The 18,015-nt window shown below is 42.9% G+C and overlaps 7 protein-coding genes across 7 annotated transcripts; 3 read left to right on the top strand and 4 right to left on the bottom strand.

Annotated features, from left to right (window-relative positions):
- The first annotated feature begins 61 nt into the window (after nt 1–61).
- Nucleotides 62–1,559, top strand: EAE97_009668 (uncharacterized protein). Its single transcript, XM_038880183.1, has 2 exons — nt 62–532; nt 583–1,559. The coding sequence occupies exons 1-2, from the start codon at nt 265–267 to the stop codon at nt 1,455–1,457; spliced, it is 1,143 nt and encodes a 380-aa protein (XP_038728889.1). The 5' UTR covers nt 62–264; the 3' UTR covers nt 1,458–1,559.
- A 50-nt stretch (nt 1,560–1,609) lies between these two features.
- On the bottom strand, nt 1,610–3,958 carry EAE97_009667 (uncharacterized protein). Its single transcript, XM_038880182.1, has 4 exons — nt 3,769–3,958; nt 3,479–3,722; nt 2,305–3,424; nt 1,610–2,249 (listed from the first exon to the last, which is right to left on the bottom strand). Exons 1-4 carry the CDS (start codon nt 3,779–3,781, stop codon nt 1,695–1,697), a joined length of 1,932 nt encoding a protein of 643 aa, XP_038728888.1. The 5' UTR covers nt 3,782–3,958; the 3' UTR covers nt 1,610–1,694.
- Nucleotides 3,959–4,294: 336 nt separating this feature from the next.
- Nucleotides 4,295–5,340, bottom strand: EAE97_009666 (uncharacterized protein; the record flags this gene model as incomplete). The annotated part of the gene is made up of 5 exons (XM_038880181.1): nt 4,295–4,515; nt 4,565–4,752; nt 4,809–4,890; nt 4,947–5,084; nt 5,160–5,340. The coding sequence occupies 5 exons, from the start codon at nt 5,338–5,340 to the stop codon at nt 4,295–4,297; spliced, it is 810 nt and encodes a 269-aa protein (XP_038728887.1).
- A 3,285-nt stretch (nt 5,341–8,625) lies between these two features.
- EAE97_009665 (uncharacterized protein) lies at nt 8,626–11,804 on the bottom strand (the record flags this gene model as incomplete). Its single annotated transcript, XM_038880180.1, has 5 exons — nt 8,626–9,116; nt 9,177–9,988; nt 10,274–10,319; nt 10,377–10,829; nt 10,935–11,804. The coding sequence occupies 5 exons, from the start codon at nt 11,802–11,804 to the stop codon at nt 8,946–8,948; spliced, it is 2,352 nt and encodes a 783-aa protein (XP_038728886.1). The 3' UTR covers nt 8,626–8,945.
- A 1,369-nt stretch (nt 11,805–13,173) lies between these two features.
- EAE97_009664 (uncharacterized protein) lies at nt 13,174–13,678 on the top strand (the record flags this gene model as incomplete). Its single annotated transcript, XM_038880179.1, has 3 exons — nt 13,174–13,223; nt 13,289–13,468; nt 13,528–13,678. 3 exons carry the CDS (start codon nt 13,174–13,176, stop codon nt 13,676–13,678), a joined length of 381 nt encoding a protein of 126 aa, XP_038728885.1.
- A 135-nt stretch (nt 13,679–13,813) lies between these two features.
- Nucleotides 13,814–14,778, bottom strand: EAE97_009663 (uncharacterized protein; the record flags this gene model as incomplete). Its single annotated transcript, XM_038880178.1, has 4 exons — nt 14,317–14,778; nt 14,210–14,261; nt 14,100–14,157; nt 13,814–14,033 (listed from the first exon to the last, which is right to left on the bottom strand). The coding sequence occupies exons 1-4, from the start codon at nt 14,650–14,652 to the stop codon at nt 13,814–13,816; spliced, it is 666 nt and encodes a 221-aa protein (XP_038728884.1). The 5' UTR covers nt 14,653–14,778.
- An 834-nt stretch (nt 14,779–15,612) lies between these two features.
- Nucleotides 15,613–17,805, top strand: EAE97_009662 (uncharacterized protein; the record flags this gene model as incomplete). The annotated part of the gene is made up of 5 exons (XM_038880177.1): nt 15,613–16,766; nt 16,869–17,004; nt 17,065–17,106; nt 17,162–17,261; nt 17,312–17,805. The coding sequence occupies 5 exons, from the start codon at nt 15,613–15,615 to the stop codon at nt 17,803–17,805; spliced, it is 1,926 nt and encodes a 641-aa protein (XP_038728883.1).
- Nucleotides 17,806–18,015: the final 210 nt, after the last annotated feature.

The raw sequence follows: 18,015 nt of genomic DNA, 5'->3' as shown, positions 1-18,015 counted from the left end.
ATGTTGAAGTTGTAGATTGACCTCGCGGGAGTCCAGCCATGGAGCACACTAGTCTAGATCTGGTTAGGCCCGACCTTGCGCAGCTCTCTCGTTGCCTCGCCTTAATATCAAAACCCCAACCAAACAGCTTCAATTTCTAACATTTACAAACACAAAAAGATACCCAAATAATCCGACTTTAGTTTATTTTGAACGGCGTATAAGTGGATACAGAGCATCCGGACAAAACCAATTATAATTCAATCCACCTCTCATTCAATCATCATGAATGTCGACACAATCCCTGACTTTCTCGGAGAGCAACGTGATGCTGCGCCAGCCGACCTTCAACATCTTTTCTTATCCTTTGAAGATCTCTGGGAGAAGAAGCTGTGGCATCAACTGACAGATACCCTCGTTGAGTTTTTCAATCACAAAGAAAGCGCTTCCCAACGATTACCAATATATAAGACATTCATCCTCACATTCGCCGATAAGATCAATCAGTTGAAGCTTGTTACTCTTGCCTTAAGCGCTGCTTCGCAGTGCAAAGGTAATAAACCACTATTGAGGAGACTGAAACAACTGCTAACTCAATAACAGATGGTTCAGAGCGCCTATCTTTCCTAGAGGCAGTAGCAAAGAAAGTCGACAATCCCAATTCCCAAGATGCGTACGTCTACGCAACAGTGGCTGTAGCTACCGTCAAATTAGAATTGCAAGATCAGGATGGGGCCAGGAAAGATTTAGATAAATCGGAGAAGATATTAGATGGGTTTGACTCCGTGGAGACAATCGTACATGCTGCATTCTACCGGGTTAACGCAGAGTACTATCAATCCAAACTGGAGTTCGCATCATATTACAAAAACGCCCTGCTATACCTAGCTTGTATCGACCTCAACGATCTCACCCCATCTGAGCGCAAAAGCCGAGCCTACGATCTGAGCATCGCAGCTCTTGTATCCGATACTATCTATAACTTTGGTGAACTTCTTCTCCACCCCATCCTCGATACCCTCGTTAAGGACGACGCCTGGCTCCGAGATCTTCTTTTCGCTTTCAACCGTGGTGACCTTGCTGCCTACGATGTCCTCTCCGGTCATATATCCTCTAACCCCCTACTCGCACAACATCGCGATGGACTCAAACAAAAGATTTACCTCGCTGCCCTCACCGAAGCCGTTTTCCGCCGCCCTCCTCATGACCGTGCCATGACCTTCCGCACAATCTCCGAAGAAACTAAAGTTCGCCCGGATGAAATTGAGCATTTAATTATGAAGGCTTTGAGTTTAGGTTTGTTGCGAGGAAGCATCGATCAAGTTGATGAAATCGCACGTATCAACTGGGTACAGCCTAAGGTATTGGACATGGGTCAAATCGAGGGGATGCGTACACGATTAGAAGAATGGGATTCCAGTGTCAACTCACTGGGCAACTGGATCGAGTCGAAGGGTCAGGACGTGTGGGCAGCATGAGGCTCGGCATCATAATTGTGAAACAGAAGGCAAGAATGGCGTCTTAGGCTTCACATCGGACTGTAAAATAGATATTCCCTCTCTTGCATGCATGCCTGCGGCTAGTTGTATTTGCATTACGAAAGAATGAAATGATATATGAGAACAATACCCTTCTATTTTATAATTGCATGTTTACTAATGGTTATGCGTGGCTGCATCCATTCTATCTAGAAATTGAGCAATCGACAAGCCGCCCTATTTCTTTCCCGCCCCATTGGCTACTTCTACTTTCCCTTCTGCCCCATTAGTAACGTTGTTCAAACTCTCCATCTCTTCCTCCTCCGCTCTGGGCTTCCCCCAAAGCAACATCCCACCCACGACCCACGCGGGCCACCAAACGCACCAAACCACAACCTGTGTCGTCATACCTCCAACATCCCATCCGAACGCCGCTTCCACCAAAACATCTCCTACATCCAAACCCCAATATTTCGCACCAGCAAACAATACAGTTGAAGGCGCAAGAACACCTAAAAGAACAACAAGTATAGCAGCGATAATGGGTCTATGACCCAATGGGCGAATGTATGACAACGGGGAGGATAGGATACCGATGAGGATTGAGAGGGAGAAATTGAGGGTAGCAAGAGATGAGAGGTACATGCCTAGGAGAAGGAGAGAGAAGGATTGAATGAGGGATAGTTGGTGAGAGGTAGGGGTGGTGCAATAGGGGGAGTGAAGGAGGGTGGAGAGGGCTAGGGGGAGGAAGGTGTTGAGGATTAGGAAGATGAAGAAGACCACGGGAAGATTCTAAATCGTATGTTAGCCTTAGTTTTTTTCCATTTGTGTTGAGAGAGAGACATACGGCTTTAGAAGTATGGTTAAATATATAGAGAGGAACGAGCCCCAAGAACTGACATCCAGCTACAACAGCGAGAGGAAGTGCAAGCTTGCGTTCGCGCGTTTGAAGATCCTTTTGTGGTATAATGGCTTTCGATCCACTGGCTTCCACAATCACCAATGGAGCTTTCTCTTTCTCCTCTCCCTTTTCTGTCGACAGCACAGACTCTGTCTTGGTGGGACTGGGCCAACCACTTTTCAGCCAAAGGAAAATCGCCATAATAGTGAAATTTGTAGCCACTAACATGGCACTTGGAAGATATGTACCAATACTCACGAAGCGGTTAGCTTGCATAAGTAAATAGAAGAAGAAACTTTGATGGAGATGTTCCAATAAGTTATTCAAACTTCGAAAAGTACTTTCGATTACTCTCCCCATGGCCATTTCATCTTGCCAGCCGTTTCCAAATGGTTGAAGGGTGATCGCATCCACATGATATGGAATGAAACTACTATGAGGTCCAGAAGCATGGCCTAATCCTTGATTCATCATCCCACGCAGCATAGTCTTGAGCCGATCTTGATAGCTATCGCTGTGCTGCCACATTTTTTGAAGTGAGACTCTAATGCCCATTTGACCGCTAGCAATTGAGACTACAGTATTGAAGAGATCGAGGTTAGGAAGTTGTCCGTTGATTCCATCGTAGACAATGTGAATCGATTCAAAGCGGTGATCGAAAGGATAGTCAATGACAACAGCTCCTTGAAGAGCTCCGCTTTTGACGGGCAATGAATCAATAGCGGGCGACTCGTGTGTATCATGATAGGCATCAACCCATGCCTGAGGACCAGCTTTGCTATCTGCTGTAATTAGGAATATAATATCCTTTGACCACAAAGACCACCGATTGAAATATCTCGCCAAAGTAAGAACTAAAGCAACACCACTTCGATTCAACTCCCCATCAATATTCCTCCAAGCCCCTACCAACACAATTGCTTCCGTGGCATCACCTCGTGGTGCGTGTAAGATCGCATACACATTCTCTCCTCTGTAAACTTCACCCGCGGATTTGTATTCATACTTTTGTCTGGCAACCTTGAGTCCTGTAGCCTTGAAGAATTCCTCAAGCTTATCGTTAACTCTGCATAGCAAAGTCAGCTATATTCTCCAATCTCTTCCACAATTCCGCACATACTCAACATTACTGCTCTCCCCCAAAGCATCAACCTCCCTCTTGTATCCACGAAAAATGTTCTGATCACTTCCCGCGAAATATGTATGGACTTGGCCTGGCAACAGTGCATTCTCCGAAACATAAGTATTTCTCGAATAATCATTTAATGGCAAAAGTAACAGCCATGCAACACCAACGGCTATGCAAAGAAAGGATAGATATGGTGGTAATTTTCGAACCGGCGCATATCGCAAGACGGTAGATGCTTTTTGTTGTTAGAATAATTGATTACAATGAAGCAGAAAACTTACATAGTAGCCCCATGGCTATAAGAAGTCCTCACAAAATCAGGAACGTTGATTTCGCTCACATTGAGAGCTTGAAGCTTGGGTGGGTTGTCAGCCTTGTCAAAATGCTAGGAATTGAGGCGAGGTTCCGAAGACGCGAGATCAGGAGCCTACGCGACAGATCTTGGATTTCCCGTACATGGAAGTTCACGATAGCACAAGGCAATTAAGCTACATTTATTTCATTAAGTTCACACAGATCCTGGAATAAATGAATAAAGTTGTCCGCAATCTGGCGGACATTAAATAGCTTCATCTAGTTATATAGTTGTCATTAAAAAGCTTACAATTATAAATTTATCCATACTTCCTTAAGCTACCAGCGGTTTTTCAACCACTGATGTTAAAGTAGAAACCGAAGTCGTGTGTCATATGCCATTTCCACCGTTTTTACTTCATAACATGATCGCTCCCAGAACATCCGAACTCCGTATCATGCGTAGTCTTCGTACAGAGAGAAGGGAAATAATTGACTGATAAGTACAGTATTCTAAGGTCCCAATCGCTGTGCCTGGCCAGGGAATCCTAGCGCAATATTTGTTTCCGGTGAGATAATAGGATTGTTAGTAGTAGGTAATAATCCATATCTTCCATAGGTTTTTTGGTCAACCGAAACGTAATGTGGCAATCGTCCCAAGAGATTCATTTTGCCCTCAATCCATCTAAGAATCTTCTCTGGTGGAGCCAAGAATTTGAGATAGCCCAGGCCCCCTATAAAAGTTAGCTAGCGGACCCAACCATTAGATAGAAGAGCACTAACATCCGTAACCAAAAACAAGCCCGCAAAGATGCCCAAGGAAGCTAGTGTGTGGTATCAAGAATGATATGAATAGTGTAAGGATAATTGGTGTAGTCCATGTTGGAATATGGACTGTTCCCAATACAAAGTTTGGGTTTGTTTTATATGTCTTGATCGCCTCCATTGCAAGTAGAGTAAATACCCAAATGCTAGATTCTTTATTAGCAAGACTTCTTGGGCTGAACAGGAAGGATATTTTTCTCACCTGGCACCCATCACTCCTGTGTTCATGTGGAAGATTCCCCTTTCCACGAATGTATATATTAACGCAGGAATCGTCGACAAAGCTATAACAGCAATTAGCTCTAGTTCTCTCACATCTAGCGTATCGAGGAACACCTACGGCCCATGAACAATGCCAACGTAGTCAATGTCCCATATTCTGCCTCAAATCTCTCCAATAATGGGGTTAGAGCAATAGTGTTCATTATCATATGTAGGAACCCCATGTGTATCAATGGGAAGGTATTCGTGCGGTACACTATAGCGATAACGCCATGTTAGCTTTACGGTCCACGAGAATCATTTGCGTGTTGTATAGAGATGGTAGATTTACTTGACTGTAACCCAATTTCATTCGGGTACAAGCCACCCCATTTCTGGAGGTCCCAAGCTGACTGCAGACTAACAAGCCATAATATGAATATGATTGCTATTATACACCTCGTGAATAAAGGTAAACGGAGGATGTATGATCGTAGACGAGTTGCGCCAAATTGGGGTAAAGTAATCGCCATCGTGGATGTTGCGGAATTCCGATTGCGTCGCCTTTAGGAAAGATTTATGGGAGGTTCTGAATATCCAACGACTTAGGTATCACTTCTTGAAGGCTTGAAAGGGTCCTGCAGCATCGTTCGAAAATCGATGCGCTGAGTGTTATGTTGAGAAATTCAGCATCTCTCGAAATTGTCATGTACTTTTCGCTAACCTTACCGCGAGGCTGAGCTTCCACGCGCCTTGTCAAAGCATGGACTTTTACCTGCTTGGGGACAACCAAATGGCTGAATGCTTCTTACACAGTAAACACTCAAAGAGCCATTTTACTATTACCTTTTTTTTACACAATTTTATAGGAGATTCTTTCAACCTTGAGCACTGTACTGATATATTCTTTTCGGGAATAAGGGGGAAAGACAAGGTTGATAGAGATTCATACAACCAGGAGAACGAATCTCCATTATAAAGAGCCGACTTTGAAGAAGTCTTCAATTACAATGAACGAACCTACAAGTGATAGTAACCTTGCTTGGTTGATTTGAGCTGTTCTTAATATTACATTGGCCCAAGATTATCGCAGTTCTCGGTCAACTCAGATATCCAAACGTTCATTGTGAGATTGCATTTGTTCCCGGTGAGCTGTGGATACTCATGTATGGGCTCACCAGAAGTATTGTCCATTTGTTCTCAATAACCCCTCCCCAAGTCGTTCGAGATACGGCGTTAGTTGTTAATTGAGTATTTTTTTTAGTAGACTGTACAAAATACAAGGCTTGATCTCTGTGTCTATACATACATACCCCTTCTTCGTACTCGCTAGTTGAAATAAAACCATTTATTACTATAGATGCTTTAATCAATGCGCTTAAATAGTCATTAATCCGATGACTTCGTTCTCCGTAGATTCTTTCAAGAACTATAGCATCCAAGAGTACAAAATACATTGGGTGATGCCTATTCGTGTCAATGAACATCTAATCGCCTCAAAAAATCGATTATCAAATCCAAGACTCCAAAGGATTATATATAGTACATCAGTCTTGAGAATGCTTAAGTCAAGCCAGGCTCCCAGAGAATCTACATCTCATAATATAGCAATATTCCACCCTATAATACCCAGTAGTGTTGTCGAAGTACGCACTACAGAACACGATCGTTGCAGTCAACGATATTCTCTTACACCACACCCTACTACACACCTTCAACATAACTAGCGAATCTCATTGAGAAGCTCAAACAGTAGCTAGAATTGCTAACCACAAACTCATCCAAAATCTACCTAAAACAAACAAAGAATACTCTCCACATACACAACAACATAATCATCCAGAATCCAGACCAGGGTTCCAAGGGAGGCGAAAAGGGATGAAATTGTATGGGTTTACGAGATAAATAGGAAGCTAAGCTATTGAGTAGAATCCGAACACCATAACAGAGCAGATCCGGATAAATCCATATTGGCTGCAAGGCGTGTCGTATTTTTGCTGTGTCGGTCAGGTGTTGCTGAAGATACCCGTCGCTGACGTCGTTGAAACTGGTTTATATGTTACAGCTACATATTCAAATTCATCATATACAATACATTCATAGTTCTAATACGATTTAAAAGATTAAAGAGACTACAACTTGAATAGTACACTCTCATCCTTAAACCCTATTTCTTCATGATTTAATTGCTAGCATCTATAAAGGAAATTCCAAATCATATATCACAACGATCCTACAACAAGTGAAGTATTATTTCATCTCCATCTCCATCAGAATGATTCCCGAATCACCAAACAATAAACAACACTAACCATGAAATCCTGAAACTTATTCACAAAACCACGTCTACCAAACATCTATACTTTCCTCACACCAGCCCCTCCACTTCTCCCATTTCATACAGTCTAATCTCTACCGATAGAAGGAAATATACAACACACAGCCGTAAACACCGCGAAGCAAAGCATTAAGACCACTAATCGAAATTACGAAATGACCTTCTTGTTAACACTAGTCATCTTCACATTCTTAACCCTCTGTTATTACTTCCTTCACAGACATTACCTTCACCGACAACTCTAAAAATTGAAACCCAAAGCGCCTACATCAACCCCAGAGAACCAAAGAACGGGTAATGATACAACAAAGTGGTATGCAGAGAACATCTCTCCATACATAAAACTCGTTAGAAAATGATATTAAACACCAAACAAAAAGTGTTCACCTAGTAAGCAATTCCGCAACGGAGAAGATTAATTCCTAGGGTTTGGTATCAAAAGATATCAATGTCTATGAGAAGGAGATGATACATTTACCGCAAATTTGATTAATCACAAACGCTATTCTACTATTCTACTAATCGGAGATTAATTGAATAAACTCTTCCAAGGAGTCTAGATCAGATACATTCACCAGTACTATAAAAATGAACAAGGAACTAGACCATTCAAACACACTCACAACGAACTGCAAAGCTCACTGAAAGATATAGAAACCCACTCTCCAATTCTCAATCTTGATTACTGGCTACACCATAAAAGAGCCTCGACGATTATATAGATTATTAAAGTACCAATTGAATTGCACATAGTGTCCCTCACCGAGACGTAACTAGGTATATACCGAACTTGAAGTACAGGATATGTGATTCTTATATAGCTAGGAACAAATGAGTAGATCAATTGAAAGCAGCTAGATAGATACACAAATAAAAAATCCATACCACCCACCCAATCACCAATACCAATACCAATAACCACAATCAGTGTATCACCATTCCAACCCCCATACAGTCGATTTATTATTACAAGCAAATCTTGATCTCATTATAAATCTATAGATCTATACATCCATCACTTCCCTCAAATTCGAGTTCTTTACAATCAATACCCAATACCCACAATCCTCATCCTCATCCTCTCATCTCAACTCATCTCATCTCGATATACACCTTAAGAACCAGGTACACATCCATAATTCTATACCGAGTCTCTAGTAAGATCAAACTGCCCTATCAATATCAATTTCAATATCAATACCAATATATCCATTCATCCAACCCCCCTACCCCATTCTATATTAAATCTCGCTTGCACTGTGTGATGAATGCGAGGTAGGTATGTAGATTTAGAACCATCAATGTCATAGACCAGAGATGAGATGTCGAATATCGATAGGTACTTCAAAGAATAATCAACAGTGAAGGGAAGACCGAAGCTACTGTAGTAGAGGTTCAATACCTAAAGACACAGAATGCATTCCTAGAATACGGCGTTTAATCCGCATGGCTAGCTTAACCATGCCAGCAGGCACCTCATGTTCTCCTCATAGATTCAGACATTCAAAAAGAACAAGTTTTCTTCCATTTCACAATCATTCGATAAAAATCCATAGCGCAAAACGTTGATTATCATAGCATTTTCCCATCTGGGAATTTCATACATTTTAACATAAAAAAGGAGGCCTAATGTACGAGAATAAACTGTAAAAGCAGAAACTAAAAAAAAGTGGCCCACTGTGATGAACAAAATACAGTAGCAGACCAGAGCAACCCATTAGCTCCGAAAGCCCAGAAAAATTTAATTCTCGTAAACCACCGCCCAACACCACAACCGCACCCAAATGTTATTTTAATGATTTATGCATTCATCTTTGCCATTGTGTTCAAGGCGCTTCCGTTCTTGAACCATTCAATTTGTGGAGCGTTGAAGGTGTGTGCGAGCTTGATGTCGAATGACTCGCCGGACTTGGGGTGAACTCTGAGGGTCATTGGCTTGCCAACAGCGATCTCAGTGCACAAAAGGTCGACCTAAAGAGAAATTAAATTAGCTTGACGGTTCATTGTAGGATGCTTGTTCGATTTTCATACCTTGTCATATGGATCGATCTTATCATAGTCATCTGGGTTGATGAAAGTCAAAGGAAGCATTCCTTGCTTCTTCAAGTTGGTCTCGTGAATACGGGCGAAAGACTTGGTAATGATGGCAAGACCTCCAAGATGTCTTGGCTCAAGAGCAGCGTGTTCTCTTGAACTTCCCTCACCGTAGTTCCAGTCACCAATAACAACCCATCTGATACCCTTCTTCTTGTAATCTCTGGCAGTAGCTGGGACGGCATCGAATTCACCAGTGGTGAAGTTCTTGACCTTGTTGGCCTCACCGTTAGCACTGTTAATGGCACCAATCAACATGTTGTTGGAGATGTTGTCCAAATGTCCACGGTACTTGAGCCAAGGACCAGCCATAGAGATGTGATCAGTGGTGGTCTTTCCCTTGGCCTTGATCAAGATTGGCATATCCAAAGCATCCTTTCCATCCCATGCGTTGAATGGCTCGAGGAGTTGAAGACGGTCACTGGTTGGGGAAACGGCAACATTGACTGAAGCACGCTCAGCAGGTGGTGCTTGGTAGGTATCTTGTCCTGGGTCATATCCCCTTGATGGCAATCCATCACCAGTGGGTGGGGACAACTTGAATTCCTTTCCATCCTTACCCTTCAAGGTATCGGTAAGAGGGTTGAAGTGGAGGGAACCAGCGATAGTCATAGCGACTACGAGATCTGGGGACGCGACGAAGGAGTGAGTAGCTGGGTTGGCATCGTTACGTCCAGTGAAATTACGGTTGTAGGACGAGATAATGGAGTTAGCAACTCCTTTGGGTACGTCACGCCTGTCCCATTGCCCTAGATGAAGATGTAAGTAACGTTGAAGGAGAGATGAGGCAAGTAAAGGTGAAGTGAAATAGATCTGGAAGGGTATCCCTCATAAAGTATTTCAAAGTCCAATCTATCTCAACAATTGAAAACATTTCAAATACACCAATCAATTTCAACAATTGAAATGCTACTTGAAGCGAGAATTGCCAATTACGCTCTCAGCATAGCATTTCAATGTTCAAATTGTGGTTGAGAATTGCATGGTCGGATCGTTTAGGCAAAAAAGGGGAAAGGGAAAAAAGGGGTACTAACCGATACATGGACCACATGCGTTAGCCAAAACCATACCTCCGAAGTCCTGATAACAAAGTTAGAATAATGTTATTTTGATGCTTCTGTGTACAGAATTACTAACCTCGAAAGTCTTCAATTGACCATCACGCTCGATAGTAGCACGAATTTGTTCGGAACCAGGAGTAACAGTGAAGAGAGCCTTTGCCTTAACACCATGAGCCATGGCATCTTCAGCGATAGAAGCAGCACGAGACATATCCTCGTAAGAGGAGTTTGTGCAAGAACCAATAAGTCCGACCTTCAATTCCTCAGGCCAGTTGTTAGCCTTGACGGCCTCACTGAACTTGGAGATTGGGGTAGCAAGATCTGGGGTGAATGGTCCGTTGATGTGTGGCTCGAGCTCAGAAAGGTTGATCTCAATCAATTGATCGTATTGTGCACCTTCATCCTCTCTGAGTTCCTTGGCGTATGTGCGAGCAAAGTCTCCAATTTCGGTACGCTTGGTAGCAGCGAGGTAATCGTACATACGGTCGTTGAATGGGAAGAGAGAAGTGGTTGCACCAATTTCAGCACCCTGTAGATATAGTTAGTGACAAGCCAGAAAGATGACATGTGAATGTTCGAAAGGAATTGAGAAGATGAAAATATTTGAAATTAGGAGATGAGAAAATAAACATACCATGTTACAGATCGTACCCATACCAGTAGCAGAGATAGTCTCGGTACCTGGACCGAAGTATTCGACAATAGCACCAGTTCCACCCTTGACAGTCAAGATACCAGCAACCTTAAGGATAATATCCTTTGGAGTAGCCCAGCCGGAGAGTTGACCAGTGAGCTTAACACCAATAACCTTTGGTGCCTTCAACTCCCAAGGAAGGTTGGCCATGACATCGACAGCATCAGCTCCACCTACACCAATAGCGCACATTCCGAGACCACCAGCGTTTGGTGTGTGGGAATCGGTACCGATGAGGAGACCACCTGGGAAAGCGTAGTTCTCGAGGAGAATTTGATGAATGATACCAGAACCTGGCTTCCAGAAACCAATATTGTATTTTGCGCACGAAGTAGAAAGGAAATCGTAGACTTCCTTGTTGATATCAATAGCCCGAGTAAGATCCTTAGCACCTCCAACTTGTGCCTCAATCAAATGATCACAGTGGACGGTGGTAGGGTTTGCGACGGAAGGCATGCCAGCGGACATGAATTGCAAGATAGCCATTTGAGCCGTGGCATCTTGACAAGCCACTCTGTCGGGTCTAAGTTTGAGGTATGATACACCACGCTCAATCTCTTGACCGTGAGGATCATCCAAATGGGAGTAGAGAATCTTCTCAGCGTAGGCCAAAGGACGGTTTAATCTTTGACGAACAATTGAGAGGTTCTCGGACATCTTCTTGTAGTTGATGAAGTTGTTCTTTTCGTGGATATTTTGTCTCACTTGTTTATCAAGCGGGGAATCACCAACAGTGGCCATTGTGCGAATGCCCATGCCGGTGAATGCTCGCCGCTGCGCAGCAGCGAGAACCTGTCTTGTTGCCAACATTATGAGAGACGTTGGTAAGGTAAAAGAGGAGGGGAGAGAGGAAGGTTGTAGGTTGGAAAGATTATTATACAACTCGAAGTTGTAAAATAGTGGGAGGAAGAAACTTGGACAACCGAAGCTTGGGGGCCGCGGGTTATCTGCAAGCTTTGACCAGAGAGAGCGGACCAATCAGAGATGAGGTATTATGTATTTTATATAAAACTATGTTACGTTTTATCCAATGAAATATAAATATAAGAGTGAGATAATCAATCTGATGGATTGGATGGTATGGATGGTATCGTATCGTATGGTATGATATTGTATGATATTGTATGTATTAAAAAGTTTGAATTGAAATTATCACATCAACCTCATAGCAAACAGGAGGGAACCGAATATAAATTTATTTTCCAATTTCCTACTCTACCTACGTCTGCTCTCGTCCCTCTCGTCCCTCTCGTCCCTCTCCTCCCCTCGTCCATGAACTGGAAGCCCTTTGTTTGCGGCTATTCGTATTTCAAATGCGAATTTTTCGTAGGTCTGCAGGTCGATAAGTGGATAAAATTTTCAGATTCATCACCAATCAGATTTCACTGCCCGCATCCATTTATCCACATTCTCATTTGCGTGTGAATCTGGCTTCACTGTGATTGTCCGTCTAACGGGTCCGGTGCGATGCGAAGGCGGACTTCTACTCCGATCATGTGCTGTGCATACAGGACCTCCCCGAGGCTGAGTTTGTTCTTCAAAAGTTGGGAATTATTTTCATATGAATACTGCCTAGGTAGGTAGTTCGTATGTATATGCTAGGTATGCTACATATATTTCTATCCACAATGTCCACTTGAAAGTACCTAAAATACTAGGCATTCAGTCAGCTAGTTTGGACATTTCCGCTATCTGGAAATCTCGAATGTGTTTAATAAACTTGAAGCTTTTCAATCGACATAATCATACCAACACCAAGTGTCACCAACCCATATAAATATCATGGAACATCGAATACAATCAATCTCGATGGCATTTGCATGTAGGACAAATCCTACGTACTTCCGCCGGGACAGATGGAGCGGAGCTTTCCCAAACTGTTCACAACTTCCGCACTCTCTTCCCGATCTAACCGTGAAACCTCGGACAGATGCACCACGTTGGATTGGCTCTCTAAAGTGGATCCCTAAATAGTGGGACGGGTAAAAGTTTCCCCGTAATTTCCAAAAAAATTAAAGCCTAGAGCAAATTTTTTAGTAGGTAATTCAAGATTGCGGAGTTTGCGACTGTCAACCATTGCCCGATACATCGAGATTTCCATTTCCAGTAAAACTCCAATCAAAAGTCAATGAAATAAAGATATCACGATATTGATACTACTTACTACTAATACATCACAATGGGTATTCCTCAAAAATCAACAAAGACTAAGACCAGAAGAAGATTGAGGTAAGTTCAATTGCTTGTTAGATATTGGAAAAATTTGTGCGCACAACTAATATTTCTCGCAACAGAGATCTCGATCAAATTTCTGCCGATATTCGTTCCCCAAAACATCTTGCGCAACATAAAAACTCAAAAGCCGCAGAAGATTTGCCAGGCTTAGGAAAATGGTATTGCATTGAGTGCGCAAAATGGTATGAATCGGAGAATAGTATGCTATCGCATCTCAAGGGCAAACCTCACAAGAGAAGGTAGGTTCTGCAATCACAGGAGAAAGTTTGTATAGCAAGATATTAATTTGATACAACAGAGTCAAGGCATTGAAGGAAGGACCATATACACAAAGAGATGCTGAAGCAGCTATTGGCCAAGGCCCTGCAGATAATGGCAAGAGAAATAAAGCTCTAGATGTAGAGGTAGAGATGGAAAACTCCGGATTTATCGACGACCAGGAAACCTGAGCACAGATATCATTGCCCCTCGACATGGAGTAATCATAGAAAGGGTTTATCAAAGCTTAGTTTATCGTGGCTACTACAAAATCTATGGCGGGGTATCATGGTGGAGAAGGGACTTTTTAAATGTGTATTTCCGTCTCATCTTACACCCCGACCTCGACCTCTTGCAAGACCGCTTGCTCTACCGCCACGTCCACCACGCGGAACGGGAATACCTCTACCAGATGAGCCAGAGCCACCCGAAGATCCACCTCGGCGAGAAGAGCCTGCTATTCTTGATGGCGCAGGGGTTGTGAATTTCGGGGTTCCTCTCGAGGAGGTTGGAGGAGGATTATCAACGAAGGAGGTATCCGTGGTCCTAGAGAAATCAATGAGCCATGAACTATGAACCATGAACCATAGCAGCGAATAATATGTTGCTTACAAAAATGTTGTTTCGCCATCAATTTCACCACGAAATCTTTCTGAATTTGTTGATTTGCCTGTTGCACGTATCGGTAGCTTTTTCATTGTCTATTGATCTGTTATACTGACCTAATTGCTCCTCCTGTTCTTGTGCTCGACGAAATGAATCTGGGATAGGTGCCTAGTAACCTGATCAACCAATGCCAAAAAAAATAGGCCAATCCAAGTAAACAAACCTCGGGAAAATCGACGCAAAAAGCATTCATATTCAATCCATAAAGAAAACTGGCAAAGTTCTCACTAAACCTCGCCAAACTCTCATGCATCAATTGTAAATGCATAAAATTGGCTTCTAAATCTGCCATCGAATCAGACAATTCCGCAAACGCAGGTTCAAATGCTTCCAGAGGTGCGCTCGAATAACCACCAGTACTTTTTCTCGCCGATTCGCGAAGAGAAGAACGGGAGGATGGACGGAGAGGAGTGGTTGGACGAGACAGCGGGTTTCGAGAGGCGGAGTGGGATCTTTTGACGCTGCTGTGGCCGTCGTTGAGGGGGGTGGTGGAGGACATTGTGATGGTGATGGTGGTGGTGGTTATGATTGTGATGGTAATGGTGGTTGTAGATGTAGATGTACTGGTATTGTTGTTTTGTTTATGAGGGGAAGCCTTGATACAAATTCTGGGCTCACGACCTTATCGTCAGTACCCAATCAGTGCGCAAACCACAGTTATCGCATAGCCCTGGAGGTACTAAATATTCAATGCTAGGTATGTATATGTATGTACGTACCATGTATCTGTACAACATACAACAACATACAACATCAACATCAACGTACAACATACAACATACAACATACAACACAATCTAGGGTTGATATCTTTTGACCAAGAGCGGTGAAAATTAATGCCTGAAACTTTCCAACTTATCTACCTACTAGGTAGGTACCAGTAGATCTCATTCTTGCATTAAAAGAACCACACCAACCACGGATGTTAGAGATACATTTTTACCCCGCTACTATTAGTACACGCACCCTCGCACCTACATTTTTATGTCGTGTGCACGAGTTTTTTTTGGCACAGAGGCACACACAACATCTTGAACAGAGCGCCGCACAATGACGAACTTTTTATGAACTGCAGAACGGGTATGGAAAAAAAAAGGAAATTGGGTTGAAGCACTTCTGATGATCCGCGGCTTCTTCGGATTAGAAGATGTTTCCGTTGCTCGTGAATCGTATTTTAATTTCCTGTCGCTTTGAGTTTGGATACTAAAAGAATGGGTAAAGGGAATGATTTGCTTAGCATTTATAATATTGTGGGAGAGGTACCTACTCATTTTATCGTGGTATACAATAAGCCCATACATAACTTGACCTCATCTCGTAACAAGCTTGCTTTTCTGGTGACATAGATTCGAGAGGCCTATATATCAAGGCTTGAGTCCCCTCACTTCCAGCCTCAACCCCTCCTTCATCTTGACTCTCTCATTCAAGAATTGAAAATAATCGACCATACATCTTTTCCATGAAAATATCAGCTGGAGTAACCGGTGGTTTTGTGCATCATTATACTCAGTATTCATTCTCTATATCTACTACATTAATACGTCGAAATCATAACCGCGGGGGTCTTATTCAATCTTTTGGTAGGATACAAGCATTTGCGCCCCTTCGTCGCAACTATTCTGAAATCCATTCAAGCACTTTGAAGATCAAGGGATTGAATCCGGCAAAGCGCGCAACTTTACTTCCTAACTCCGCTTGGAAAAGGTCGAGCGCTACAACTTCTATCTATAATCGAAGCACATCCTCATTGTCACTCGACTGCCTTGAAAAGCGCAATACTTCTTGTGAAACACCTTTGCGAACGCTTGTGCAAAGCAGCTTAGGAAATTGGGCTACCGTCTTAATCCTTACATTCATTAGCAGCGCATTTCTCTATACTTCAACATACAGTCAGCCAAAGACACATACACTCCAACCACGACAGGTGCAAATTGATCCCGAGCAAGAATATTACGAATATTACAAAATGACGGGCGAAACACTCCCAGGTCGACCTGGCACATTGACAGCACATGAAGAAGAGAAATTACGAGAATTCTGGGTTGCCACCTTACAAGTCTTCGGCGTACTTGATCCCCAAGCAGATACCAACGGCACCAGTGGCGATTCGGAAGTGAGCAATGGTGTTGCAAAATCGGATACCTCGGCTCCCGAGAAACCTAAGAAGAAGAGATTCTCGGCCCTGCGCAGGAAAAATAAGGATGATGATGCTGCATCCACAAAATCTACAAGCGCTGCTTCGCGTATCTCGAATGCTTCGGATGCGGATGATAAATATGGGCAAACCAAGGAATTTCACGATGCTTTGGCTAGTCTGCCACCGGCCTCAATTCGTGCGACATTCTGGAGTATGGTGAAATATGATCATCCGGATGCGCTTCTATTGAGGTTCTTGAGAGCGAGAAAATGGGATGTGGATAAGGCATTGGTCATGATGATTTCTACCATGAGATGGAGAGCTTCGGATATGCATGTTGATGATGATATCATGAAAAATGGAGAATTGGCTGCTGTCGAAGATGAGGAGTCGACTAATGCTGAAAAGAAGAGACATGCAGAAGGATTCCTTACGCAGATGCGCTCGGGAAAGAGTTTCTTGCATGGTTTAGACAAGTACGTATTCTGGGTTTTCCATCTACTTCTTAATTCGAACATTATCTTACCCTTGATCGATACACACATATTTAGATCATTGCTAATATGAAATTCTTACAGAGCCGGAAGACCAATGTGCTTTGTGAGAGCTCGCTTACACAAACAAGGAGAGCAGTCAGAAGAAAGTTTGGAAAGATATACGGTTTTCATTATAGAATCGGCTAGGATGCTATTGGAACCACCAGTAGATACTGCTGTAAGACTTCACTTTCCATGTTGAGTTTACTCGGTATAATAAGTACTGACAACATGATAGTGTGTAGTATTCGATATGACTGGATTTTCACTGGCCAATATGGTAATTGAACCCCCTACCACTTCCTTTGCACCGAAATTTGCTAATTTCATAATAGGATTATGGGCCTGTCAAATTCATGATCAAATGCTTCGAAGCCAACTACCCCGAAAGTTTGGGCGTAGTCCTAGTTCACAGAGCACCATGGGTCTTCCAAGGTACACCTTCATTTCTACCCCTCCAAGAACCCCTTCACTAACTTCCCCAGGTATCTGGAAAATAATACGTGGCTGGCTAGACCCCGTCGTCGCATCTAAAGTCCAATTCACAAATAACGTTGAAGAGATGTCCGAATTCGTTCCTCGTTCTCAAATCCTCGCCGAACTCGGCGGCGACGAGAACTGGGAATACAAATTCGTAGAACCAGTTCCCGGCGAAAACGACTTGATGAAAGATACAGCAACCCGAGATAAGCTCTTGAAAGAAAGAGAAAATATCGTGGATGCGTATGAGAAAGCTACACTGGAGTGGATCAACTCGGAAGGAAAGACACCCGAAATTAAGACTAGGAGGACAGAATTGGCAAAGGAGCTCAGAGATGATTATTGGAAATTGGATCCCTATGTTAGGGCAAAGAGTTTGTATGATCGAACGGGCGTCATTAATCCAGGGGGGAAATTGGATTTTTACCCAAAGGCTAAGGGGGAAACGGCTCCTGCGGCTACTCCGGCGGTGGAAACTTCGGCTGACGATATTGATTAGATTGGGGTTGTGAGGAAGAAAGAGAAGAAGAGGGAGAGAAGGGGAATAGGAAAGGCTATAGGAACAGGAAGATATATAATGAGAATAAGAGCGAGAATCAGAATCAGAATAAGAGCAGAAGAATAAAATAAGAAAGAAATATCTGGATATCGAGTATGCAATTTAATCAGGTCAGGTCTTGGTTCTTCGATTGATTTGTGGAGCAATCAG

This window comes from Botrytis byssoidea (genome assembly GCF_014898295.1).
Source record: "Botrytis byssoidea strain MUCL 94 chromosome Unknown BBYS_023, whole genome shotgun sequence".
Classification (NCBI taxonomy): Eukaryota; Fungi; Ascomycota; class Leotiomycetes; order Helotiales; family Sclerotiniaceae; genus Botrytis; species Botrytis byssoidea.
The sequence above is the reverse complement of the archived record's forward strand: the minus strand, read 5'-3'. Positions and strand labels throughout refer to the sequence as shown.